This window comes from Dermacentor silvarum, chromosome 7 (genome assembly GCF_013339745.2).
Source record: "Dermacentor silvarum isolate Dsil-2018 chromosome 7, BIME_Dsil_1.4, whole genome shotgun sequence".
NCBI lineage: Eukaryota > Metazoa > Arthropoda > Arachnida > Ixodida > Ixodidae > Dermacentor > Dermacentor silvarum.
The window spans coordinates 11,223,579-11,251,394 of record NC_051160.1 but is presented as its reverse complement, the minus strand read 5'-3'; the positions used below and the strand labels follow the sequence as shown (position 1 = coordinate 11,251,394).

Sequence of the window (27,816 nt, the reverse complement as noted above, 5' to 3'; positions counted from 1 at the left end):
TTACACGGGGCTGGTCTGGCACCCTCACCGACTTGTCCTATGTGTACGGAATATGATACCATAGAACATATTTCTAATTTCTTGTCGACGATTTATTACCTTAGGAAAATGAACCTTAGAAAAGCCGCTCCAACTCCTTGAATTAGATTTAACTGTTCAAAATTTCTCATCCTTGGGTGCATCTGCTCTTGGGCAGAATGGCGGGAAGGTTAGCACCGCTATCCAAGATTTTCTTTTGGGATCAATGGGACTTAAGCTTTAAATTCCAAATTTTAAGCTTATTTTTCATTCAACCAAAGTGAACTTGAATTGTGCGTGTTTATTTTTTTTTTTTTTTTGGTTCCCATATAAGTTTTCATTATCATACAATCATGCAGTCTCTCCAGCCTCTACCTTTCGATGTTAACTTACCTCTCACAAAATTTTGTCCCCTTATTTTGTATTTTGACCTACCCGCTTCTTGGCCAATCCCTCAGAGTGTGCCAGTATTTACATCATTATTGTTAACCGTTGCACCACCTGATTCATATCCGATCTGCCAGAGGGGGTTGCGCCAGGTGATTGAGGAACAACAACAACTATATCTACCTCACCGGTTTGCGCTGCCTGGCCTGGGCTTGTGATCTTGGGCAAGCCGAGCAGCCGTCTACACCCAGGCATGTGTCCCTTGAACAGTACGGTCTGTGCCTGTGCTGTGCGGGGTCTTGGAACCGGCCGGTTCGGGTGCCGGTCGAGCGTCGCGCGTGCCGGGTTTTTTTTTTTTTTTTTTTTTTTTTCCTGTGGCCGGCAGTACCATGTTCCTTCTCAGTATAGAGTATCCGCCACGGCCACCGCTAACTGCTGCTACAGCTCCTCGCATCGGCGCGGCTCGACAAGCCATGATTTTGTGCTAGCGCCACGCCTCTGTCGGACTTACATGCTATAGCTTTCCCACAAACTTTACTTGATTTAATTGTTTGTCTAGTCTCATGTACGTGTCAGACCTTGCACCCAGTCCCGCCTTGCCGTTGCATAAAGTCTCGATTTGTTCACTGAGCCTTCGTGCGTGCCTGAGACTTGAGCCCGCATTATAACAGTCACAGTCATGTACCAGACGCAGCCAGAGCTGGGAAGCGCGAGGAAAGAAAATATATCCTAAAAGAAAAAAAAAAGTTGTCGCAGTTTCACCTGAAAGGCGAAGCATCAATTGCGATAGCAAATTTGTAGAGAGCTATACGGAGTAATGATATTAGTTTTATCAGCTGTATAAACTTGGACATGCAGCAGCACCGGCAACACGCAGAACTGTTGTCGACGCCGTCGGCGTTTTTTGCCCGCGTTCGCTCAAAATGCGTGCGGCGCTGGTGACTGTTGCCGGAGCCTCTGATATAAATAGGCACTTGGTGCCGCAGATAAACGTCGCCTCCCTTCCCTCCCCCACGGCCTCTCGCGCGTCGGAAGAAGGAGCGTTTGCTCTATATATATGGTGATTGTAAAGGAGGAAAGAGACGCCTACTTCTGCAGCCCTTAAGCGAGCACGGCGCAGAACGCGCGTTTGTTCTCCGCCTTGCGTTCACTCCCCGTGAAAGCGCGCGCCCCTCGCGCCCTTTCACTCGCACATACAGCGTTCGGCGGCGCGCGGCGACGATTTCATCTCCATTGACGTCATACGGAACCTCACGGCGACGGCGACGGCGACGGCAGAAATCTGCTTTTGAGTGTCCATATAATTGCTATCGCAATAAAAGACTGATACACTGAGAGGACGCCAAAATGACGGCTAGAAATCCGCGTGTTCGCCTTTAGCGCCCAAACTCCGGAGCCGTCACACCTGCGGATGCGAATGCATAATTCAGAAGTGGGTTCGAATCCCACTTCTGAATTATGTTGTCTTCCCGTCGGCGGCTCAGGCAAAAGTCGGTAGTAGAAGAGGGTGGTTTAATAGAAGACGAATAAATTACATAGCCACACAGGCAGACTACGCCACACAGGCGAACTCACACGAGCATTGACACACGTCTTCTTCCTTCACCGATCAGCCGACAACTGCTACGTGGGTCCCAGACTTCAGTTAGGCCCACTAGCGCACAACATAAAGAGCGCTTCCCGAGGGCGGGCACTAGCGATATGCCAACACGAACGTGAAGAACATGAAGCTCTTGCGAATGAGCGGCTTCTTTATTTATGTTAGAACAGCTGGACAAGAGCAAAGCAGCTTCTGAAATGTATCTATATACCGCTGGCCTATGATGGACAGCGCATATATCATGGCTTTCCGCCGTACCATCTGGTAAGGTCACGATGAAAGCCGATGGAACTGAATGGCCTCACCAGCTTCAGTGATGTTTGAGTAACTATTCGTGCACCCGTAAACGCAACATGTTAGTTGGGATTTGGTTCCACATGGTATTGCGGCAACACGAAAAAGACGAAAACGACGGAACATGTAATCATCCAACGTAGCTGGCGGATGCACCTGTTGTGCCCAGCCGTCACAGCATCATGCCACGCAACAACAAATTTGTAAAAACGTTGCGCTTAATTTTTTTAATAGTATGATGAGGTATATATCAAACGAAGTAAAGCCTCGTCTGCAGCTCTGCGCTATTTCCCATTCTGTTGTTTCTCCGCGTTGTTTCGCGTCTATTGCACTATAACCACGTATCAAATTCTAGCGGCATTCCAAACCGGTGTTTGACGTATAATAAGTGACAGAACCGATGCTCCGTAGTGCTCAGACATCCGTGTCTAAACCAAAGTGTTGGGATTTCTGTGTTTCCTCAGTACAAGAAACATTCCGTAACGAGTGATCTGAACAACAGCGAAATTCTCTAAAGTGGCATAAAATATGGGGTAGCAGTTTCTATGCACACAAAGACTTTTGATGCGAAAGCATTATACGCCCCATTACGCGAAAATCCCTGGGCGTCGGTGTGACCGAAAAATGGTACCAAAAATGACCTACGCCGCAAAGAATAAAAACACGTCAGAAAATACTCGGTTGATGTCTCATTTGTCAAGGAGGTTCCTGAAAACAAAGTAAATTAAAGGCTTTGGATAGAAAATTTGGTACATTTCGAACTCGGTGGGAATCGAACCCGGGCCTCCGGGCTGAGACACGAGCACGCTTCCCCGACGCCGCGGCGGCTCCAGGGTTCTGGCTGACTAACGGCGCGCCTAGTACACGCGTCACGCCGCAGCAATCTAGTTGACTAAAGGTGTGGCCTAGTGCGTGCGTCATTGGGAACGTGACGGCGCAGCCAATGGGGAGGAGGTGGTGCCACGTCATGCGTGTATAAAGTGAGCGCGTTCGGAACGTTTCGAGGTCTGCAAAAGCTATAATGATTACGCATTCCCACACGTAAGTCTTAAGTGTCTCTGCCGAATTTCTTGTTTAGTTGTTGTTGTTGTTGTTGTTGTTGTTGTTGTTGTTGTTGTTGTTGTTGTTGTTGTTGTTGTTGTTGTTGTTGTTGTTGTTGTTGTTGGGGGGAGGGGGTACGCATTCATCTTCTGTGTCTGAACGGAAATAAAATCGGCTCGTCCTTTAACTACATGTCCGCTGGAACGGACGCGGAGCCTCGGCGCTCACAAATGTTTTTTTTTTCTTCTTATTTGTAATCACAGCTGTTATACCTCACAGTGATTGGTCCGTAACTTAATTGCTCGCTGTACCGTTTCTACGAAAATGTCTGGTTTGAGCGCACCAGCCGTGCGAAAGGCTATAACTGAAATAAAAGAAGAAAGACGTTATGAGTAACAACTGTTCGTCTGGGAGGCAGCTGCGTCTGTTGCAAACGTCTTGCTCTCGGCGATATGGCTTCGCGAAGAAAAAAAAACAACGTAGATATATACACCGAGGCTTAAATGTTGTCAACGATGCCGAAGCACACAGGGCGTATGCATAGCGGTGGCATCGTATCATACAAGACAGTCGTTATCTTTGTTTTGTCGATGTTTGTATTCAGAGCCGCGGAATCGCGGTGGTGTTTTGAGCCCGGTAAGCCACGACTTCGTATTTTCGCAAGCACGACCTATTTTCGCTCGAATGCGCGTGCAACCTCATCTGCAACATTTTTCGGAGCACGGAATCCTCGCAAAAAAAAAAAAAAAAAAAAGAAGAACGCCGTTGCTAACGCATGTTTCCCAGAAGAAAAAGTCTATACATATAGTGTGCACTTTTGCATGCGACAATTAATGTCCACCCTTAAGTAGTAGTTTTCGTGGCTAATGACGAAATGTAGCTTTTCTCACTACATCTGTGCTCCGAAAAGATTTTCCGCGTTTGGAGTCAGCTAAACTTTAAGAGAGGTTAACGTAAAACTGCGACTGAGAGGATTTGCGGTAGCACGTTCGGGTTTCCCTTGCGCACAGTGCAACTTCTGTATCGCAGTTTCAGGCTCACCTTGACGAACTTGCACTGACAAGCCGCATATATACTGTAGCTTCCTTGGTGAAGTGTGTGCCCGTATATGTTCATTGCGGCAGGGTACTGTGGCGCCGTCTAGTATGCACTCAGCGAATGACGGCTGTTGCCTCAAAGATTTCGGTGCACACCTTTGCTTCTTTTTACACCTTCCTTTTCTTTGTTTGCTTTTTGCATGATGAAGTATTGTGCTGCAAAATAGACTTCAAACATGATGGCATGAACAAGTGCTAACACCAAGTACAACTTGCTGTAGCAAGTGAAATTGTCCGTGACTACGTATCTCGGATGTATATATGACACACAAGAGGCTTCAGCCACAAGGAGTTCCACGAAACACTGCAAACTTGAATGCAACTAGCTGTCGAAAGTAAAACGCGATGCCAAATTTAGCCGTCAGAAAAGAAATTCCACGTTTATAGAGTGCAGCAGAGATAATATACATTTTTTATCTGGTGAAACAATAGTGACCCGATCGCGACTAATGACAAGACATGAATATTTTGTGATAGTCCCTGATTAATTGTTTTAGTTAATTAGTGATTAGGGGTTAAACGTTTAAAGTACTTACTTTACGGAACACATGTTTAACGATAGAGATAGGATCGACTATCTGCTGAAGTTGAGATGTAGGGTTTCTGTCGAATGTTAACAGAAACGCTCGCGGTTGACGTGTTCGGCGGTACAGTGGATGATAAGTCCAAAGAATGGGACTGCCTTCATTTCGTCTTCGCCTCGAAAAGAACGCGCTGTCATTTGCAGACCAAGTAGACCAAGCGTGCGTCGACAAAGTGAAAACTGAGACAGGTCTCAACAGTACCACTCTGGGCGTAAGTACAAATTGCATGCCTATTTTTCAATGTGTGTGTTTTTCTTTCTTTCTTTCTTTCTTTCTTTCTTTCTTTCTTTGTGTGTGTGTGTTCTTCTTCTTTCTGGGGTTTTACGTGCCAAAACCAGTTCTGATTATGAGGCACACCGTAGTGGAGGGCTCCGGATATTTGACCACCTGGTTGAGCGTGTGTGTGTGTGTGTGGTGTGGTGTGTGTGTGTGTGGTGTGTGTGTGTGTGTGTGTGTGTGTGTGTGTGTGTGTGTGTGTGTGTGTGTGTGTGTGCGTAATCTAAAACCAAATAATAATGTCACATATGACGGCCAGACATTGGTTTGAACTATGATTTCAGTTGTTAAAACTATAGCTGGAATACTGTAGTCGCTTTTGTATGGGCTGTGTGTGTGTGTGTGTGTGTGTGTGTGTGTGTGTGTGTGTGTGTGGTGTGTGTGTGGTGTGTGTGTGTGTGTGTGGTGTGTGTGTGTGTGTGTGTGTGTGTGTGTGTGTGTGTGTGTGTGTGGTGTGTGTGTGTGTGTGTGTGTGTGTGTGTGCGCGCGCGCGCGCGTAATCTAAAACCAAATAATAATGTCACATATGACGGCCAGACATTTGTTTGAACTATGATTTCAGTTGTTAAAACTATAGTTGGCATACTGTAGTCGCTTTTGTATGGGCTGTGGTTAGGAGCTGCCTTCACGAAGTGTTAGAATGCACGGATCGGAACGACCGACAGTGCCGCGTGCGACGGGTGCCGAAGAGCACACCCAGCATTTATTCTGGCGCTGACCTCGATTTGAATCCCAAAGAGAATCACTCCCCAATGCATTGCGACGATTGGGCGATCGGATGCTGTCCGTGCACGTAGGCGCTACTATAACACCGTAGTCACTGTGGATAGGCCCCCGCAGGAGCACATACAGGGACAATAACCGTACCCGTTGGCGTCCCATACCCGTCAGGCATGTGAAGGCGCTTTGGTGCTTCTTGGAGGCGGCTGGCCGATGTGAACGCCATTGACTGCGTGGCGCCTTCCACACGTGTGCCCGCATTAACCTCGTCTTTCCTTACTCTTACTTCTTTCTATTCCCATCGGCCAGCGTAGGGTAGTCAATCGCGTTTTTCCCGTTAACCTCCCTGCGTTCTTCCTTTTTTTCTACTCCTCCTCCTAAGCCGTGTATGAGGATGCGTGACTTCACACACTGTCTGGACACGAAGCTCCAGCTTTCGATGCAGATTTGTGAAGATGATCATGATGATGATCATGATGATAAACTCTTTTTTTAAACAGATTGACATAAATACATATATAGAAATATACAGCCTATGCTTATTACGAATTCCACCGCCAAGGAGATGAAGCTATATAGAGGCGACGACGTGATGCCGCGGAGCTTCATTCACATAGCACACAGCCGATTGTCCTTGCATTTGAAAAAAAAAACAGATATGCAAAACTAGACCTAACCATTCGCAGAACTAAGACTGCATGGCTGCAGCATATATGTTGAGTTTTGACGTCCCCAAGCTATATCTGATCTATGAGGGATGCCGTACTGGCGAGCTCCAATTTAATTTTCACCACCCCCGCGGATAATCGTATTGCCATCAGCGAAAAGTACGTACACGACTGAAAGAAGGTGGAAAAGTGAGGGGGAGGGGGGGGGGATCGCACCCGCGACCTCGCGTGCTCAAGCGCGGACCGCCGTATCCACCAAGCAAAAGCGGCGGGTGCATGACAAAGAAGGCTCTGTACTCAAGCCAGCTAAATTTCGAGGCGCACATCTACCGATACTGTGTCGTATTTCGCTGTGTATTCGATTCCACTTGTGGGGTCTTCTTTAACAGGCGGTGTGCAAGAGAACAATATTAGTCGAGAAGTGTCCTAACTATTTCCACATTAAGTAAAATAATTCAAATGTCAAGGACACTACCCTCCTCTCTGTAACGCCTCACGGCCTGGAGAGTACCTGAATAAATAAATAAATAAATAAATAAATAAATAAATAAATAAATAAATAAATAAATAAATAAATAAATAAATAAATAAATAAATAAATAAATAAATACCGAAAAGGTGTCTCTCCTCAGAGTCGGCAAACATATAGTTACGCCCGCCAACAATTGGCTCAGCTTCGCTGCAGGCGAGAGTGCATGGCATGATCTGTAGACATGGCCATTGGTCATCGGGCTTCGTTATGCAGGGATTCAGCGGAAATAGGACGACGCGGGACTTCCTGGTCCTGGTCGGCTGTTCCCGAATGATGGTACCAAGTCCTGAAACCGGCTGCTACGACGCGGACTACGTAAGTGGAAGTTGGAACGCGGGCTGGGTTGTTGTAACCGAGAACCTGTTCGGGGTGACACGGGTGCGCTTGCTGAGGTCTGTTTCTCAACAGTTCGTCACTGTGTCTACTAAGGTTGTGTGACGTGTTTACCGCTAACGAAAGATACACGATCAACGACACGGGCCGTTCGTGTTTCTTTCGAGGTTGTAGTTTTACAGTGAATTATCTGCGTCCGTGCGTGTTCACAGTCGCGTCGACAAAGAAAAAATTTCATCTCCAGAGCTAGTGTAATTTTGAGTTTCCGGGTAACATAATTATGTTTTCTCGTATGTTCAAATTACAATCCGATGCAATCCAATGCGCTCCGCTTCGGCGGCTGCTGCTTACGGCGCGGCCGCGTGGCCGCCGTATCGTGAAAGCGATATATGATGTGGGCAAAGTGAGCGCCCGCGTGGGCCTCATCTTCAGAGCGATCTGCATTGTCGACAATGTTCTGGGCCTCATCTTCAGAGCGATCTGCATTGTCGACAATGTTCGCCGAGTGCCGGTAGCTTCGTATGCGCTGTGCTTTCGACGTTTACTTAAAGCTCATTCACACTAGACCGACACGACACCGGTTTTGGTCTGCCGGCTGTTGGCGACAGCAGTTTACAGGACGGAAAACGCTGTGGCCAACGGTTTAAAGGAATACGCTGTCGTGTCAGCCTAGTGTGAACGAGCCTTTAGCGTTGAAGCGAGAGACAGCATGAAGGTCAATTCGCTCGCTGCAGCAGCCGCGCTTCCTCACTCCAGCGTTTGAACAGCGAGTTTCCACGGCCATCGAGCGAGATGTGTTCATTTTTACCTGTGCGCGCGTGACATCGTGCTTGTTAATTTAGTTAGTAAGCGAATGTTTACAACTTTATGCGGCCGATAAAACTACTATTCTTACTTCGTATGGCTGTCTACTAATTTGCTATCGCAATCGATGCTTCACCTTTCGGGCGAAGCATCGATATTTCCTAATACAGATCAACGTAATGTTGTTTTTTAGTGTCCCTTTGGAACATGCCGCTTCTAACTGATGTGTAGGCCGTGAAAGGTACTACTGATTGAAACTGAATTGAATTCTAGACCATATTTTCCTCGCAGGGTACGCAGAAATTTCACTTTTCCGCTGAATTTTGTGGCCCATCTGTGCAGCATAGTCCACTCTTTAAGATTAACTCTTAATCAGCAATCAAACCAGAATAACTGGAGCGCGCATTAACTCCATAGAAAAACTCCTTAAATGACCACGAAACAGAAACACTAGATCAGGTCAAAGCGGAAAGCTATTCCTACGAAATTCTATTCTCGGTAATGTCATGGTGACTAGTCGACTAAATTATGGGGTTTTACGTGTCAAAACCACGATCTGATTGTGAGGCACGCCGTAGTGGGGGACTCCGGAAATTTGGACCACCTGAGGGTTCTTTAACGTGCACCTAAATTTAAGTACACGGGTGTTTTCGCATTTCGCCCCCATCGAAATGCGGCCGCCGTGGCCGGGATTCGATCCCGCGACCTCGTGCTCAGCAGCCCAACACCATAGCCACTGAGCAACCACGGCGGGTGACTAGTCGACTATTACAACAGAAAATGAAGGTCAAAGTTCGATTTTCTGACTTTCGCGCCGGAACTTAGTTGTTACGTCATTGTGATGAATTTTAAAGTATCTTTTTTTTTCCTATTTGGGACGATTGTGGTTCAGTCTTTATAGTCAATTGATAGCTTTCACGTGACGTCACGCACCCACCTTATCACCGTGTCGGTGCACCAACATGGCGGCTACAATGACGTCCCCCCCCCCCCCAGTGCAAGCCATCTATAATTCAGTCTTTGGCCCTTTTAGGCTACAACATAGTCAATATTTAATGATTAAGCGAGACCCGAACAGACGTCGTCAAAATCCGATACGTCACGGTGTACTGAAGCGAGAACTTGTCTTGACTTTCAAGGCCACGTCGTCACCAGTATTTCACCTTTGCGCCTCTTATGGCTTATCAAACACCCTCTCGCAATAAGAGTTGCTTTCTTTTGTGCTGTTGTTAAATGCTAATATTGTTAATATTATTGTTAAATATCGTAATTACAGCCGAAATTCTTTTTTTTTTCTCTTTAGTGTGACTGTGCACCACGTTAGGGTGGACTTATACATTGCTACAAAATAAGTTATTGTCGAGGCATTTGTGTCATTGTTCATCAGTTTCCGGAATTCTTTGGCGTTTCCTTCAAGAACAGTTGGCCATACCGTATGCCGTTCATGTTATTGTGGTTAATCTGTGATTTCCCATCTACCCTTTACATGTTTATTGGACACCTTTGCAACGCTTATACTGTCTCACAGGCGCACATGGTTGATAAACAAACCTTGGCAGGAGTTTTCCCTCGAAAACTTCATCAACTGTAAGTCATCAATGTCGCAATTTCCGCTAAGGATCTTGACAGGAAGTTCGTGTTAGACCACGTCTATAAAGAGCCTCCGCGTCGGAAACTGGTAGGAGCCGGGAATGGGCGAGAACATACCGTTTAGGGTCCATCGTTTTCGGGTAAAACCCAAGAATTCCTGATTTCTTGTACCCCGAACAAAATTTCCCTAACCCAATTTCTCCCCAAAGTTTGTTCTTTCGTAAATGGTTACAAATAAATACAGGTGTTACAAAACTAATGAACGCTGTCCCCTTTTTGTGAGCAACAGGTCAAGATATATCATAGGTAAACCAATATCAAGATATAACACACGAACGTGCTGCATGCCACGTACATATATAGAAATATAATACATTAAGCGCCTGCTGACATTGAGTAAGCGAAAGTTTGTTGCTTTTTTTTTTTTAGTAGCCGCGTTTACAAGAATACGACAATAGCACACTGCGATTTAATGGGTGCGCTTGGAAATACGACGCCTCCTGCGTCGTATTTCCCACACGTCGCATACATGTAAACAATGGTAATGCGCTAGGAAGCCAATTAACGCAGCGATGATGCTGCTTTGCATCATGAACAGTATGCAGCTGTCACATTGAGATAATGTCTCCCCAGCTACGTTACGTTCAAAGGGCGACTGATTCTTCTAGCTGCATATCTCATTAATTCTGTTGCAAGCTACAGCGTACATCGGGAACCAGTAAAACCGGACGACAACAGATCCAGACGAAAAGCCCGACATGTCTAAGGTGGACGCAGAAATGGTTCCAATGCGTATGATAATGCACGTCAACGAGGAGATGTAAGATAAGGGAAAGCATCACACCTCCTGCGAAGCATGCCCGTGTCCGTTACTTTTGTACTTCTTTGTTTCGTTTAAAAAGAAAGTGCAGAGAACAAGCGCAAACAAGGGATCGTCAAACCTGTCTTCATTTCTTGTTTTTGTTAATGTGGTTCCTTTTAAAAGTATACTAATAATGCCTGACAACGAGGATTCATAGAGATGAGTTCGTCACATGATTTGCGAGCAGCTCTATAGCTCTTTATCATTGCATGTTCTTGTGAGTGATTTCGCTTGACCAAAAGAGAACGTTTGTGCTCAAAATTATACATCTGCTTGTGTTAATCGTTTGTAAAACTTCTAACCAGAAAAAAAAAACTACTTGGGCCACCAGACATCAAAACACCCATTTTCTTCTTGCGGTTTTTTATCTTTAAAAATAACACCCAATTTTTACATCCCGAATAAAAAAAATTCAGAGCCCTTCCACTACTATGAAGATGGAAGCCAGCGAAGCTGTGACTATGGTCGGTCTGCTATAGTGAATTTATGTATTATCATTATTGACTATATTGAGCGCCTTCGGCATGTTCGTCAAAGAGCAAGGATATATCACGCGAGCGCCTTGTTTTCGCCCAGCGCGATGGCCAAGTAGTGCGTTTGCTGCGTCAAGTCCGCCCCATCGTCATAGACTAGCGTATGAGCCGCAGCATTCATAGCCGCGGCATACTGCATGGCAGCGTCAGGATCCTGGAAGATGTGGTTAAACAAGCGTCCATCCCATAGCGAGTCCGAAGGGCAACTGCTGATAACAGCGCGATCTTTACGTCACGAGAAAGAGGGGTACAACGATTGGTGGGACGTGCCGCTGCCGAGTATCGCGACACTTGTGAAAGAGGCATCGGCGTTGGTGAGGGGTATAACAATGGGCCACCTATCATCCGTTTTGACAGTTGTGCTAAGGCACAGCTGGCGGAAAACCACCACGCATATGGAGCCGAAAATTGTTGATCTACTTCCCGTCTATCTACTTCCGTTGCCGGACACGATCTCCTGGAACCTAGCCTATAACAGCTTCGCTGTAAAAAAATAGAAAACCCGAAAACGAAGGACCACTGCATACGCGATATAGTCGGCGTCAGAAGTTTGGGTACCACAGGATACGAAGAAATGCCGAATATCTCCGCAGCTTCGGCATGCGCAGTCCGGCCACAATTGGATTTCCCGTCATTGCTTCTATACATGCGAAGAACATAGTGTTGCTCTGTTTTACTGCATAGCTGCGGCCACAAACTGCTCAGATATTCAAATTTCTCGTTGATCTCACGCGCCATAATCTTTTGACGTGCGGCGGCGTTATACGGATAGGCGCTCAATCATGATACACATGAACCGAGTGTATTTGTGCGAAGCTGTAAGGTGGAACGCTTTAATCCTCTCTGTTTGTTTCGTGAAATCAATCCTGAGCTCTGGAATGGGCTTCTTTTTTTCAGCTGGTGTATTTTTACAGCTGCGTCTACAATTACACCGTCGACATGAAAGAGGTGAGTCGCACGCCTCCTCGAATAAGTAGCGTGTGTAAGGCTCGTCAACGAGTGAATCGCACAGGCATGTTTTTAACCGCGGAGCTGTTTAAGCTTTTGGTTCGACCGTGGAGTGTTAGCAGAAAATTCGGCCTAGCTGTGCGTCGTCGCCTCGCCTAGCCCCTGGCGATGACGTCACCGCACGTTGCCTAGCAACCATCTTGCGGAGCGGCGTGTGCTCCGCCTCCTCTCCGTGCCGTGCACATGTTGCCTTGACATGGGACGTTAAGGAGAGGAAAGGAGAGCATGCTCGGGAGAGAGAAAGAGAAAATGAGAGCGATAGAGAGAGAGAAATTGGTAGGCAGCGCCAACGAGGCAACGCGCAGAGCTGCTGCCGAAGCCGTCCGCGTTTCCCCGCTTTCAGCGAGAGCATGCTCGGGAGAGAGAAAGAGAAAATGAGAGCGATAGAGATAGAGAAATTGTAGCAGCGCCAACGAGGCAACGCGCAGAGCTGCTGCCGAAGCCGTCCGCGTTTCCCCGCTTTCACGCGGAACGCACGCGGTTTCCGTGACTGCAGCCGGCGCCTCTTTCGGCGGCTCAGCAGGTTTCGACCAGCCACGCCCCGGCAAGTGTGGAAGCGCAGCTTGGCCATGACGTCACCGGGGAGATAAAGCTCGGAGCCGCCGCGACGGCGGCAGAACTCTCATTGACTCTGTGGCGAGCACATGTAGCCTTGACATGGGACGACCAAAGAAGATCCGGACACCCGAAGAAGAAGCCGCTCATCTTGAAGCGCGTCGCGCGGCCAAGCGAGAATCTGCGCATCGGCGGCGAGCCGATTCAGAATACCGTGCCTAGCAACACTTAGCATTTCCTAGAAAAACTTAGTCAAGTCTAGTAAAACCTGGAAGAAGCTAGGTCGATCACCAGCTCCGCTGTTTACTCAAGCCTTGCACCACTAGTGCAAGCTGCCCACATTTTTTTTTTCAACCCTCTATCGATGTGAAAAATAACATAAATAGAAGTCAGGAAAGCTCACTATCATAGGTACCGCAGGCCAAAATTATCCAATCAATTATATATAATAAAGGGTTGACACCCAAGTGTTAATTTATTATAAAGTACAATCGGCAAAATAAAATTGTAGCAGTGACTGTACCACGGCCTTTCGCGCGACGGTCGCGTTTGCTCTCCGCCGTGCGTTCGCTCTCCGTGAAAGCGCGCGTCCCTCGCGCGCTTTCATTCGCACATGCAGAATACGGGGCGCGGCGACGATTTTATCACCCTTGGACTTTATACGGAACCTCACGGCGACGGCGACGCCAACGGCAGAAATCCGCTTGAAGTGTCCAAAAAAAAACAGAGCAGGTCTTCGTTCTTTCAGTGCCGGGGTCTCATTCCCTGCGGCTGTCGGCTACTGCGCGACAGTGCCATGTGTTGAATACCGGCTATGCACGGTCCTTTCATCGCCACCAGCAGAGCAACCGGACGACGCACTAGACATTTTATCAAGCGTGACAAGACCCAGCGCGAGAGTGAGGGAGAAGCTTAACGTCACCCACGGCACTCTCGACCCAAGCGCGCGGAGCGAGACAGCAGCGCCCCGTTGTGGCCAGACAGCCGCTCGGGCCGCCGGAGCCGTGGTCCGCTTACTTTTTTGGCCGATAGTACAAGTGTACGTCATACAGCATCGAACATCTATTACAGGGAGACTTTATTTGCGAACCCTCACGGACTTTCCTGGGCGTGGCTGCTGATGCTGTCAGGCTTGCCGAATAGCTCATGCTTCAAAGAAAAAAAAAAAAGAAAGAAGAGAAAGAAAAGAAAAAATAGAAGTTGCCCGATAGTGGGATCGAGCCTCGGCCCCCTAGTAAAGCATGGCCGATGCTCTAATATTCAGGCCACAACTGCTCGTACACTTCTATTGTGCTAAAACCAATCAGCTCATTGAAATGATCGCCGCGTGTGTCACACTGCGTATAGAGCGGGTGCGCGAGAAAACATGCGCGCGCGCGCGCGCCAGTTTATTTATGCCAAGGACGAAGGAGTGAAATGGGCACGTTTATAGCGCTTGATTAACCGCTTCACGAAAGCTTCGATTCACGCAGATTTCGAGATGTGCGTTGTATCTGCATAACTTCTTTTTTTCTTTTTTATGTTCTAGGAACTGAAACGTGTGAACCTGACCAGCCTAGAAACGCGCCAAGGAGATTGGAAGAGCGTTCAAGGTACGAGACACAGGTTATCTCACGAGTAATGTGTTGCGCCTTACAAGGTCTAAATTCCCAGCTTAAGGGTATATTTTAACGATTAGCAAGCCTTGTTCACAATGATTTCCTTAAAAGAAGGTTCTCACGTGGGAGACGAAACATCTTTCTTAAAATTTATTCAGCCTATGTTGGCGTCTGTTCTGTTTTTATTCACGATTATTCCGTAATTGACGAGATTTCGTCAGACTCTTAATTTTAGTTAGCATAAGGTTCCGCGTGAATGCGACGAACTATTGCTACTTGTGGTATTGCTATAGTTAAAACTTAAATTCCGGCGGTTTACGTCCCAAAACCACGATCTGATTATAGGAGACTCCGGATTAATCTTGACCACCTGGGGTTCTTTAACGTGCACCCAATGCAGCGTACATGGGTGTTTCTTGCGTTTCGCCCCCATCAAAATGCGGCCGCCTCGGCTGGGATTTGAACCCGCGACCTCGTGCTTAGCAGCGCACTACCAAAGCCACTAAGCAACCACGGCGGGCGTATTGCTATAGTCACTGTGCCAGACTGACTGATTATTGACTGGAAACTAATAGGCGAATACATTAATTTAACTGTTTAAAAAGCGAGACAGTTACGAAACTCTCGTTATGAAACCAACGCTTCCGCGTTCAGTACGAGCTTCCCTTCCTCGGTTGGGGAGAGACATTTCTAAAAGTTTACTAATATTAAGCATTCTTTAGTTGTTTTTAAGCAACCTATTTACGGTTCAGTAACCAACACGTTCGTCTACATATACTGCAATTCGAGCCTGGCAGTCAGGCAGTTAACTAGTTTGGAAATTCTTAGCGTAGAAATTCAATGATAGACGAAAAAAAAAACTATGACAGATCAGCTCTGATAGCCAACGCATATTTCGTTATCGTCAACTACGTGTATTATATACAGCGATGTCCAGTATTAAACAGAGCACACAACTGTACAGCACGTGTGATTTTCTTTTTTTTTATTTTGCGTTGACGCCTTATTAGTTAAACAGAAAATCGCAAGAGCGAAACTTACTTGACGGGCTGAATCGCGACGATCCACTTCAGTCGCACGGTTTCTTCCCACGGTCTTGAAGGGAAGCGGCACAATTTGATGCCGACATCCCTTTCACGATTGCGAAAAAAAAAAAAAAAGATTGCGACAATACTTAAAGCAGCAATATCTGCGCTTGTTCTTTTTGTTCACACTTTTCACGGAGGAGCTGCATGCCGAGAGGTCGCGGTGAATCCACTGAAAAATTGCAAAAGGAGGCTTTCATGCGCGCCTGAGCGCAGTATGGACAAAGGTGAAATGGCGCTGAGGACCTACTCGCGGGGGCACACCGCCATCGCTAGGTGGCGCTACATGTACAGCCAAACTGCATTGCAGGTTGCCTATAGGGCACTTATTCCGCAGCAGCCTAGCAAGCGCTGGCGTTGCCCAGTGGTAGACTATCTGACACCTGCGCAGCGGGACCAGGTTCGATCCCGGCGGGAACTGGGCATCTACTTTTTTTTTTTCTAATTCCCAGCGATAACTGCTACGGACACCGGCCCCGGCGGCGGACACCATCGCCAACCAAACTGGCTACTGAAATGAGCCGATAACAGCTTACGCTGTAAAAAGTGCTCGGCAAAGATGTAGTGTCAGCAAATCTCGGGCTGCTATGTCTCATTCTTTTCATAACACATTGGCGAGAGACACGTGTAGGAAAAAAATGTTATGCTAAATTTTCCAGCACATATTGTCTGCTCTTGATATTTCTGCTGCACATGTAGTGTTTAGGTGTGGCAGTAAAGGCTTTGACACAAGTGGAGTACTCGTAGGGAAACCAAGGAACGTTATGGGGACAACAGTGCTTACAAGGAATTCTGCAAATGTCGTGTGATTAAACAAGGACACTACATAAACATATAGGCAAGCCCAATTAATGCTCACAAATCCTTGTAATATGCAATTTACGGTTTCATGTGGAAAAAAAAGATATCGGTTTATGTATTCAAACAAGGCTAAGAGGTTGCAAGGAGATGAACACTTCAATTGAGTAACAGAGGTTGGCGAGGAAAACCTCAGTCTGGAGCTAACGTTTCAACAAGCAAACACATTTGTGAGGGCTCTGACAAAGATAAGTTCCCACGCTGAGGCTTCCCTTGCTCGTCCACTGTTGATTGGGCGAATGTTAAGCCGAACTTTTTCTGCGAGTATATTTCATGATCTTTCTGGGAACACACTGTGCTCAGGTTTGTCATCTGCTGTTTGAAGAGAAACAAAAATTGCTTTGAGTGATTTGTGACGTCGGTGAAGTGTGGAATAGGCCGGTTGTGGGAGCTCGCGTTTTCTAGCGATCTCTTATCTTACGGTGCAGGGCTAGCCTAGTTATTGATTCCATGCTAACACTACATGAACCATATAAGAGTGACTGCCGGAGATTCAGTCAATATAAATTTCATTTCCTCACATTTGCATTGAGCGCTTTGTTTTAAAATTCTTTGAATTCATGTAACAAATTATTGTTGTGAGGGAGCATGTCATAGTTGGTGGTAATGCCCGCTAAGCTGATTTGCGAAGAGCAGATGACAGAGTTTGTGCATTAGCAAGCAGGAGCTTGCTACATTGTTTCTGTTCTGGTCGTCAGTGCTATAATGACTAGAAAAGAAACAAGTTGGGACTCAACATGTTACTTCTGCGTTTGTCATAACACGGCTTCAAAGGCAAGTAAGCTTGTATGTCAAATTTTAGCACTCCCGGTCGGTATGACACAAAACTGTAGACTGCTGTTTTCTTGATAGGGCTCACACCCCTCTAATCTGGTAAACTTGCAAACATATCATGATGAGACCCATAGTTCATGAGTACCTGCTGTCATTAGGGTGACCACTAAGCTTCTTATGGCTTGGCGTGGGCAGCTTGCAGGCCAATAATCTCTCTTTTGTCCGTCTTCCTGAAAAGAGAAATGATGAAACCATGCAAACATGGAAGCAAAAAATGGTGAAATGAAAGTTAGTCCAAAAAATGAACAAATCACGGTTGTAGATGAAGTGTTCAGAAACATACCTTGTGAGGATTCTGGCCCCAATTGATGTTACTTTCAATGGTGACATATTCGCTGTTGACTTGTACGTCCAGAGACAATAGAGTCCAAAGTAGCTTGTGATTCATGTCACACAACACTGTTTTGAGTGTGCATTTCCTTCAATATTGTCCTTGTGTGGGCTCTACTTAGTCAAACCTCAATTAGATGACAGTTGTTTCTGGCAGATGCTAGTAATGAACACAGTAATTTTATTATGTCTCAAATGCAATTAATATAACTGCATCACCGAAAGTATATTTGCCACTAATGTGCAGTGAATTTACCGCGATGTATCATTTATGTAGAAACAGCCAAAACTATTTATTATTGACGTGTACTTCATGTTAGGAATTTTAGCAACGAGGCAAAATAATAACAGCCTTTTTTGAATTGCCTTTGAAGAGCAATAACTTCGATAATTATTATTATTTTCCACTTTTAAGAATCGACTGCAGGAATATGTGCTTTGTCCGCCTCGCACGCAAAGAAATTCAAAGTTGAAAATGCGAAGCACTTCTTTTTTATTCCACAGCGCACACGCCCAGGGGCTGTAAATTTAATCCGCTTTCGTGGGTAGTCTTCCAGCAGACTGTGCTCGGTTCCAGCGATGAATTTTCGCGCTTGCTAGCACTTTTTAAAGCGAAGCTTTGTACCTCTACCAGCCAAGGGTTCTGTCGTGTCCGTCGTTGTAATCAAAAAACGATCCCGACGAACCGCTAACAATTGCAGGTATAGCAGTATAGCTTACTTAAATTCAGGCATTCAGCGTATAACTAAGCACTCGTTTTCGCAAGAAAAACCACAAAAACAAGCTTCAAAGTGATGAGCCAACATGATGCATGATAAGGGCTGCGGGCAAACAACGGAAACAGGCTCGGCGCGGTCCGTAAGATTAGATTGCAGCTGTTGCAAAGCTTATGCAGCTGCTTGAAAGAGGGTTGACGTCATTCGAAACCCTTCCAGCCTAGTAACTGCTTCGGTTCATTTTCTAGACTACCCCACTATGGGGTAGTCTAGTAGTGTATATCACACCGATCATAAAGCAGTAGTGAACATTGTTGTGAAGTAAATAATAATAAAGGCCGTGGTTAAAGTTACGTTGTAGTGTGTGAAATATCAAGTGCGCCGCAGTCACCGTGAGGGTGGCGTAAAAAGCTTCGCTTTCCAACCACCTTCACAGGGTGGATTGGCGGGCAATTTTTTGTTTCAAGCAACACGTCATTACGCGGCAGATCACTAACGACGAAAGCCGTGCAGCCGTAATGCCAGTGAAACACCACAGCTAATAAAATTCGCCGTCTTTAAACACGTTCGCTTAGTGGTGGCTATCGAATGTTCGACGCATAAACTGGCTGAGATGTTACTTTTATCAAATTAAAACGAAGTTGCGTGATGCTGCTCAAAGGAAACGACCACCCCGCTCGCCAATATTACCGCCGTACAATTTGAATCGATAAACGGCACGGACTGCGATCGATTGGGCTGCTGCTGATCACACGTCAATGAGGCCTCAAAACCTTTATTCAAGTAACAAAGCACAGACTTTAATAACAGAAGTCACACAAAAACAATGATCTGCTTATTTTGCAAAAAAAAATGACATGTTAACTATGTTTGTCGGTTATTACGTGTACGTTTACAGACCAAATATTTAGCCGCGTTGAGCACCCCTAGCAGAAAAAATGCTAATTAAAGTATTCGAACAAATTACTTACGCGCTTCCTGCTGGAACGCGACGCGGTTGATTTCTCGTCCTGTGTGACGATCGCTGGAACTTGAGAGTGTGCTATACCTTAGACCACATGGTCGCTTAGCTCAAATAATGAAGGAGGGACGGGGTCAAAGGGAGCGCTAATTTTCATTATTATTTCATCATTTTTCATCATTTTTCATCCCCAATTGTTCAATCATTATTTGCGCTACGCGACCATATATGGTCTAAGGTAAAACATGAATCGACTAGCCCAGCAACAACTTTTATGAGACTGCCACCGACGACGGCGAAAATTTGCCTGGAGTGTCCGTCAATTCCATTCCCACCCAGTTCCGGAGGGTGGGAATCACTGTAATTGCACTCCTTTTAACTCCTCGGAATAGTGAGAGTTGGACAATTCCCACTCCAGGAGTGGCTAAGTTGGTCCGCTCCATTCTTCAAATTCCAGTAAATTAAATATTTTCCCTATGATTGGCGATAAAGAGCGCCGCTGTGATGATTGGTCAAAAGTGTAATGTAGAATTTACGATCGCAGGATATTGCGAGCACCGAAAATAGAAAGAAAAACCTACGGCATTACGTTTTACGGTGATTTCAAGCATCATATAGCCCCGCGGGCGAGGTATTGCAGCCACGGGAACGACGCATCACGTGCCGAGTATAGGGTTATTCTAATGTAACTCTAATGGCATATTCGAGTGGTCGTTTCACAGCGCTCTGGCTGTGCCAAAAAAGTGATGAGAAACAACTTTAAAGCTGTATTACGACAATAACCGGGTGTGGAAGTGATGATCCCGCTTCGTTATCATAAGAGGAACCCGTTTATGCAAACAGTAACGCTTAGTAACTCTTTTGCATGACCTTTGTAGCACTACCAGAGCGCTCTAACACGACCACCCGAATGTGCCATTATTAAGCAACTCTAATGTCGACCACTTTGGCGCGCCAACTGCCGCCTCGTGGAAACTGTTGGAACCATAACGGTGACGCCATGACCTCCGTGATTGGCCCGCGCACCGCCCTATCGCTGAGGCTATTGGAATGCCATGGAACGCCATCAACAGGCTGAGCTGGTTTTGCAACGATGCCCCGCTGCTATTGGGTGGCTCCATGTGACATCATGGAAGACTAAAATGTGCACTTTAAGGCCGCGAAAATTCGAGCGGAGGGTAACTTTCATTTCGGTCGCCTTCTTGGATTTTGTCTGACCGATAACCTGGGTTTGTGTGTGATCAGCTTTCATCATTTATTTTGTTCTGCGTTTTGTGTCATGTATGAGAATAGATCTAGAGCAAATACGGTGACACGAAAACGGCGTTGTAGGGGCCCTTTAAGAACGTAACAAAAAATGATACGTACTATATTTTCGCTTGAGAACAAACATGCTTTGTGGCTTCTCATCTCTTCAGGACGTTCTTGCCCCGTGATCTCTCGCATTATAATCAATTCGTGTAAAGCAAAGTACAAAGTAATATCACACCGTGTCTGCCGTAGTGGGCGAGTACAACTGTTTCAGGAAGAAAGAAGCAAGAAGGTGCTGGTCTTCAATGTAGGAAAATTCTGCTGTCGTAGTAAATGAGCAGAATCTCTGAAGTCAGGTGCCTTTCTTTCTCTCGCATTTAGTGGCACGCTAAAACTGGCCCCATTTTCCAGAACGCCTCTCTGACTGGCGCCTGTTATCGCTCCTTCTGGATACTTGACAGAAAGCGAAAGACATGGCGTACTTTTCAGATCAACGTGGACTCGATCGTGCAAGGTGTAACCATTTGCAACGTGGCTGTTCTTGCTCTGCATCTATTTGTCGTAGGCCGAGCTTACTCTCGCTAAATCGGATAATTCTTGACAACTTAACTCACTTAGCAGCTTAGCACTGACCAACTATGACTAACAATGTCGATCTAAGATTTAAATAGTTAACTGTAACTGAAAGCGGATGTTCTTTAAATGGCACTTCAACTTGTAACGAAGAAAGATTTCCAGGTCATCGGAAATGTACATTGTGTAGAATGACGTGTGGTTTATAATTAGCGTGGCAGAGGTAGTCATCTGTATATAGGTAGATAAGGAAAGCGCCGTATTCAGTAAAAAACTGAGAAATGTCAAAAGCAAATGGACATGTCTAGTTCTGTCTAATTAGCAAATTTACTAGTTTTGTAGCCTCAGTTAAAATCAACGCCTAGCGTTCCGGGACTACGTGCCCATTCCAACTCCATTCCGAAATCTCGGGCTTTCATTCCATTCTCATTCAGTCTGTCACATTATAGTGTCATCATTCCATTCCCATTCCATTTCAGGCGTTTGAAAATGCGGAGTGATTCCGGAAGCATTCCAAATCCGGAGTGACCCCTCCACAACTCAGGTGTCCATATAATTGATATCGCAATAAAACACACCTTGTGTGTTTTTATCGGGCGGCCGTGGTCTCCAGTTACCTTTGGGCTTTACAGCAGATGACTTGTAAAGGGGCTTTAATTACTTGTGGGAACACAAACGCGCTCGGGTTCTGAGCATTCACTCGCTCTGTGAACTTTTCTTTGTACGTATCCGGATCCGCACATGTCACGTTGTCGATGCATATATAAGTGTGCATAGATGTCGTTAGAAAATATTTTACTGCTGAGGGTTGGCGCTAATGTGTCACGTCCTTTCCATATATCATTCAGTTTCGGCGTTAGGCGTCTCTGAACGTCGTACTATACAGGGTGTCCCAGCTAACGTTAGCCAAGTGGTTAAAAAAAAAAAAAGATTTTAAAAAGCACTGGAAAGATACGATTTTAAGATCTACGGTATTCGATCGTCATACCTCGGACGACCGAACACAGTAGGTCTTACCTTACACCGTAATTCTTTATTTTTCTTTTTCGGACAGCTTGGATAATGTTAGCTGGGACACACGGTACACAGCAAGCCCGAGTATTCACACTTTTTATAAATTTCCTCGGCGAGAAGACTGACGCAAAACAAAACGTTTCAAAATAATTGTAGTTGGACAAAGCGTCACAATATGTCGCTATCGTCAGAAAATGGTGGGAAAAAAGCAGGGAAGACATTAATACGACCGGATCCGTTACAGGCGTAGGTAGCGATATAAGGGAGATAGAGAAGTTATCAGGAATAGTAAATAAAAAAATTAGGGAGGTGTATATAAAAATGCTAGAATGAAAAGCACGTATAGAATAACTCAAGCAGGCTAGGTAACTATTTGTCACCGCCCCATTTCAAATGGGATGCCAAAAATCATCATCATAACCATCATCATGCTACTACATTTCAGGGGTCCCCTAACGCGGTAATCAGTAAAGCGTATCAGATAGATTTAGATTAGGGTGAGCATGCGTTGGGGGATGAAAACCGTCGGGTGTACAAATAAAAGAACCCAAAGCGAGCCCAAAAGAGCGCAAAGGGCCCACAATGCAGTTTTCGTCACCCAACGCTTGGGTGTCGCTTGAGTATACTAATCTAAAGATCTCTATTAAGTTTACGGACAAACTGAAACTTTCTGTTCTCTAATATATATCGCTCAAGATTGTACCGGTCCCTGCCCTTGTGACTTCCTTGTAACTTTCTGCAGGAGTGCCTCAACGCAAAGGAGATTCCGTGGACGGAAGACATATGGGCCAAGTTTGTATCCCTCTGTTGTTATCTCTAAATTCAGTTGCGCTGAATATGGCCGTACCTCTTATGACTACCCTAAAAGGGACCCTGAAACGATTTTGTACGAACGTATTGAGTCGTTAGGGTTGGCCCTTCTGATTATTAAGTGACGCATTTAAGCGCTCCACGTACAGCGTATTATTTATTATAAGGTGTTAAAAATGTACATCGCTACCGATCGCAGTGGCACCGCTCCCCTGAGTGTTCAGCCGCCGCTGACCAAGTGACGAGTGGTGAACATATGACGTCAGTATAGGGAGAGCTACCCAATTGGCTGCCCGGGCCGCGTCATGGATAATTTTTCCAACCTTATGGTGAACAAATGTTGTTCTTAATAGTTGTAATGCTAGTTAATTTGTTTCTATATAAAAAAAGAAAGTAACAGAAAGAGAATGCACACGGACAATGTATCACTGCACTCAAGTACTTCCGGCACACAGCAAGTGTCGCTTGCTTGTGTTACAACGTGCTCCGTGTTGACGCGAGCTGAGCGGTCTGTGTTGGTCTCGATCTGTCTTTTCGCTAGCACCATGGTTCACCTTTGCGTTGTGGGCGCCAACCGTAACGATCGGCGGCATGTCAAGCTGCGACATCGTGTCCCGCTGCATGGTAAACATGCGAGCGGAGTGGCTACAGCGCTGGTTGTCGGTAACCAAACGGCACCAGCATCTACGCGTTTGCGGCCGTCACTTCACGTCGAAGGATAACTACCACAATATAGTTTCGCGTGTCTGGTATTCGGGTAAACGCAAGCGCAAGCAGACCGAGCCTGGGCGTTTTACGGGATGAGCGGAGGCGCAAACGTGAACCACCTGCAGCCACCTGGTGGCACAGAGCTCAACCAAACACAGAACTAATATAGCAGTACCCAAGTGTATTCTCGTTGCTGCTGGTGTAAATTTTTGGCAGGAGCGTAATCGTGAACACGCTTTTTTTTTAATGCTTAAAATGATTTGCACTTGGTTACAGCAATATTAGCTCCTTGTATAGCTGGTTAAGCTATGCGCCACCAGGTGGCTGGACCATGCAGACCGATCTAACCGATCAGGCCACTCAAAAGCTCCTTCATCACAGCAATGGTAGTATGGAGGGGTTTAGGCCTCCACCCATCCGTCAAAACGCCCAGCTCGCCTGTGGTTATCGGAATATCGGACACGCTCGGCGCTGGGACAGAATGCTCGCAACGCACGCTGCTTCGATAGTTCTCGCTTGGGATCGACTGCCAAGCAGCTGGCGGAGAGGCTTCGCGCGCTGGCTCCAAGACAACCGGAAGTAGACGACACGACGTCCCATCATGACGTAGACACGCCAGTGAAGGCGGAGCTTAGCCCCGATCACTTGATGAACGAGTTGAGGAGAAAGAGCATGGCTATGGAGGAGGGTAACTTGTAATCGTCCGTAGCTTTCTACCAAAAGCTTCACACAAATTGTGGTGCGAATGTTTTACTGTAGCTGTACCTTAAGCGTCTGCAAAATTTGTCCGAACCGTTTCAGGGACCCTTAAATTAAGACCAGCTCCCACCGGTTCAAGTTATCTTTTCTCCCGCTTTCATTTTGCTCTTTCCTTTATTAAGTATACGAAGTTCATCGCACTTTTACCCCATTTATAACTAATTCTATAACCTGAAAAAATTTGCCAGATATACGTTCGATCCCCCGTGTTTCTGAACGCTTCCTACAGCATGGCTCGTTAATAACTTAAACATTGGTTAGGAAAATTTTAGCAGTTAGTGAGCGCAGTCACTGGGTTATGCAATATAGGATCGATAACTGTATTGTGCAGTTGACGGTCCTCAATGTACTCTCAAATACATTAGACTCACAGCGGGTATTACCTGCCAGCAGAGGTAAAGATTTCCTCTACAATAACGATCGATTTCGAGGTTGCCATGCTATAGGAGCTGCTTAATACAAGTATTAGAAGTTGGAAGCCCTGGCACTCGATTTCTAATGCACCTTAAACGTTCTTCGCGCTCCACATGCCAAACATGCCTGACACGAAGACAAGCAACGGACTTGCCCGTAAAATGACGCGGCCACGAATAAATGAACTATGGCATTTAGTTCGGTTCTGTGTTTTCCGCGGGCCGGCACACTCGGCATATTTTGCCGCAGCGCATTACGAGTTATATCCGATTCCCGGCGATGTACCTTTTTGCACTCGATCAGGAAACAGCGACTTCTTGACAGACGGCCAGTAGCTGACGAAACAATGTGGAAGGTCAAAGTAGTCATCCTTAAAGAAATAGTGCCCCTTTTATTCCGATTCTGCTTTTTTCTGTCATTGGGGAATTCAAGGAACGGGAATGCAATGGATAGCGAAGACAGCGAGACGGGCACGCAGCGACTGCGGGGAAGGGGGAAAGGGGGGGGGGGGGGCTATTCCAGATCGTAGAAAATTACATTTTCCGGGTGCTTTAGACTCGGAACAACACGACAGGCATTTCGAACGCGGGCGATTCGTGATGCATTCATTTCTTATTAGGCGCACTGCATGTAGTATTGCCACGTGTGGCCTTCTTTCCATGTCACTCGATCTTTGACAGCTCTTTTCTGTTTAGTGCGCACACCGATCTGTTTTCTCGGAATATTCCACACTTCACCTACATAGGAAAGGCCATTGATAGGCAAGTCGTCCGAAGTTCTTTCCATGCTTAAAATTTCAGCAATCGCCCATTCCGCGGAAGCTAATCATCGCGTTACTGGTTCACGAATATACCGCGTGGCGCCGCCTAAGTTTGTGAAGGTTGTGAATGCTTTTGACAAAGCGCGTACGTCTTTTTTTCTTTGAACCATGGCCTCCAAGAGTGCGCTATGGCCTCTGAGACCAGAGATTGGCTGGCACTTCGGTCGCCCAGCCGCCATGAAAACGATGGGCAGCACGTGGATCTGCCTAATCGTCGTACTTGAGGCCGCAGACGTTTCCGAAAACTCCGCCGGCATCCGCGCTCCTCCTCCTCTCCCCTAGCAACGGCGCGAGGAGCGGAGAGGAGCGTCTGTAGCAACGGCGCAGCGACGTCACGCCCCACGTGACAGCGCGCGCTCCGCCCTCCGCTCCGTTATATCCCCTATATTTATAAAGGTAGCGCCATCCTTAGATCTTGCCGTCACCGCGCTCACCCCGGCGCTTCCTCCTCGCCCTCTCTTAGCCGCCTCCTGTCGCCCCAGCCTCCTCCGCTCCCCCATTGGCCAATCCGTGTCACGTGGAAGTTCGCGTCGCGCTTTTGTATATTTTTTTCTTTCCAGCGCGCTCCGACTGCCATTCTCGGGCCTGTGCGACGAAAGTGCTGTACGCACAAACGGATCAAACGTGTTAGGGACAAGAACTTCGTTGTGATGGCATGCTGCTGCGCCTTAAGTTGCCGCAACCGACAAGGCGAGGGCAAAAGGCTTTTTTTGTTTACCATCCGGCGTGCGCAAACGCTTGTTGCACACTTGATATTTGCGCCGTCTCGCATCGTCGCGTTGCTACTTCCAAAACGGCATTATTAAGACCAGTTACTGACTAACGAAGCAAAATCGCGCCTCAAAAACGTCTCCGCAGGGCGCGATCGAAGTTTTCCTCGGATTTCCTCTGGTAGCGCGTTAGCTGTCGTCTGCCACGGCAGGCCCGACGCAGGCGGCGCCACTGTCGATATCGCGCCTCGATCGCGCTGGTCGCGCCGAGCGCGGCGATCGAGGCGATCGCCCGCGATCGGTCGTATACTTAATAAAGGAAAGAGCAGATGAAAGCGGGAGAAAAGATAACTTGAACCGGTGGGAGCTGGTCTTAATTTAAGGGTCCCTGAAACGGTTCGGACAAATTTTGCAGACGCTTAAGGTACAGCTACAGTAAAACATTCGCACCACAATTTGTGTGAAGCTTTTGGTAGAAAGCTACGGACGATTACAAGTTACCCTCCTCCATAGCCATGCTCTTTCTCCTGGAACTGGAACTGGAGCGCGATAGGGGCTTTACGCTCCGTGGCTGAGTTTTTATTGCTTGATATGATGGGCTTTATAATAATAAAAAAATAAGATATACTCTTTTAAAGCATAGCAAGGCAATGAGATCTTGTGCACCTGCAAAATCATTGCGAATTGTTCAACTTATATATATGACATATCTTGTCGAAAATTGTCAATATAGAATTATTTTGAAGCCAGATAGAGGAAGTTTAGGTGAATCTATGCATATAAACTACACATCATAACCATGCTGATTAAGTCGCCATATTACAGTTGCCTCAGACACTAGCGTCATAGTTACCTCCAGTTACATTAGAAAACTATGCTTACAAAATGACCTCCGAGATCCGCAGGCAGTGCTCGCCACCCGTATCTGGAGGTCATGTTGTAAGCATAGTTTTCTACAAAGTAACTGAAGGGGATTACAGCGCTTGCCGCCCGATCTCAGATGCCATGCTTCCAACAATCTGCTACCCCAAAATAACGCTTAATCCAAAAGCACTGTTGCTGATCATATGTAGCAACAAGCTCCGCTGTTCCTGGACACGATTTCCGGTTATGCTAAAAGCCCTGAAAAATTCGAACTACCGCCTATTGTTTTGTGCAGGGAGGAGAGGGAGAACAGCGACACCGGCTCGCATATCATCGGTTTGCCGTTTTACTGATTCGGCGACAGGACACGGACGCGCCACGCCGCGGTAGATGCTCGACTGTGGAGTCTGAAATAAAGCTGTTGCCGCTTATAACCGATATAACGTTTTTCGTATTTCATTCACTTGTCCGTCATATCTTGTTGAAAATGTTGAAATATCAATAGGCAATGCACGGCTGCGCATTGTTTCGACAAGGGCGCCAACGTTTCGACAAGGGTAACTCGGCTTCACCGGGCAGCAACCGCAGTCGAAACGTGGGCTTCGTTAG

The 27,816-nt window shown here is 46.4% G+C and overlaps 1 protein-coding gene across 1 annotated transcript in view; it reads left to right on the top strand.

Moving 5' to 3' along the window:
- Window positions 1–3,783: 3,783 nt before the first annotated feature.
- Window positions 3,784–27,816, top strand: part of LOC125946827 (uncharacterized) — a 28,266-nt gene continuing 4,233 nt past the window's right edge. Inside the window, exons 1-7 of the mRNA XM_049670912.1 lie at window positions 3,784–3,976; window positions 5,165–5,232; window positions 7,431–7,532; window positions 12,237–12,287; window positions 14,431–14,494; window positions 22,865–22,914; window positions 27,503–27,658. Coding sequence (XP_049526869.1) covers window positions 3,844–3,976; window positions 5,165–5,232; window positions 7,431–7,532; window positions 12,237–12,287; window positions 14,431–14,494; window positions 22,865–22,914; window positions 27,503–27,658 — 624 coding nt within the window. The 5' untranslated portion in view covers window positions 3,784–3,843. The remainder of the gene's footprint in view (window positions 3,977–5,164; window positions 5,233–7,430; window positions 7,533–12,236; window positions 12,288–14,430; window positions 14,495–22,864; window positions 22,915–27,502; window positions 27,659–27,816) is intronic.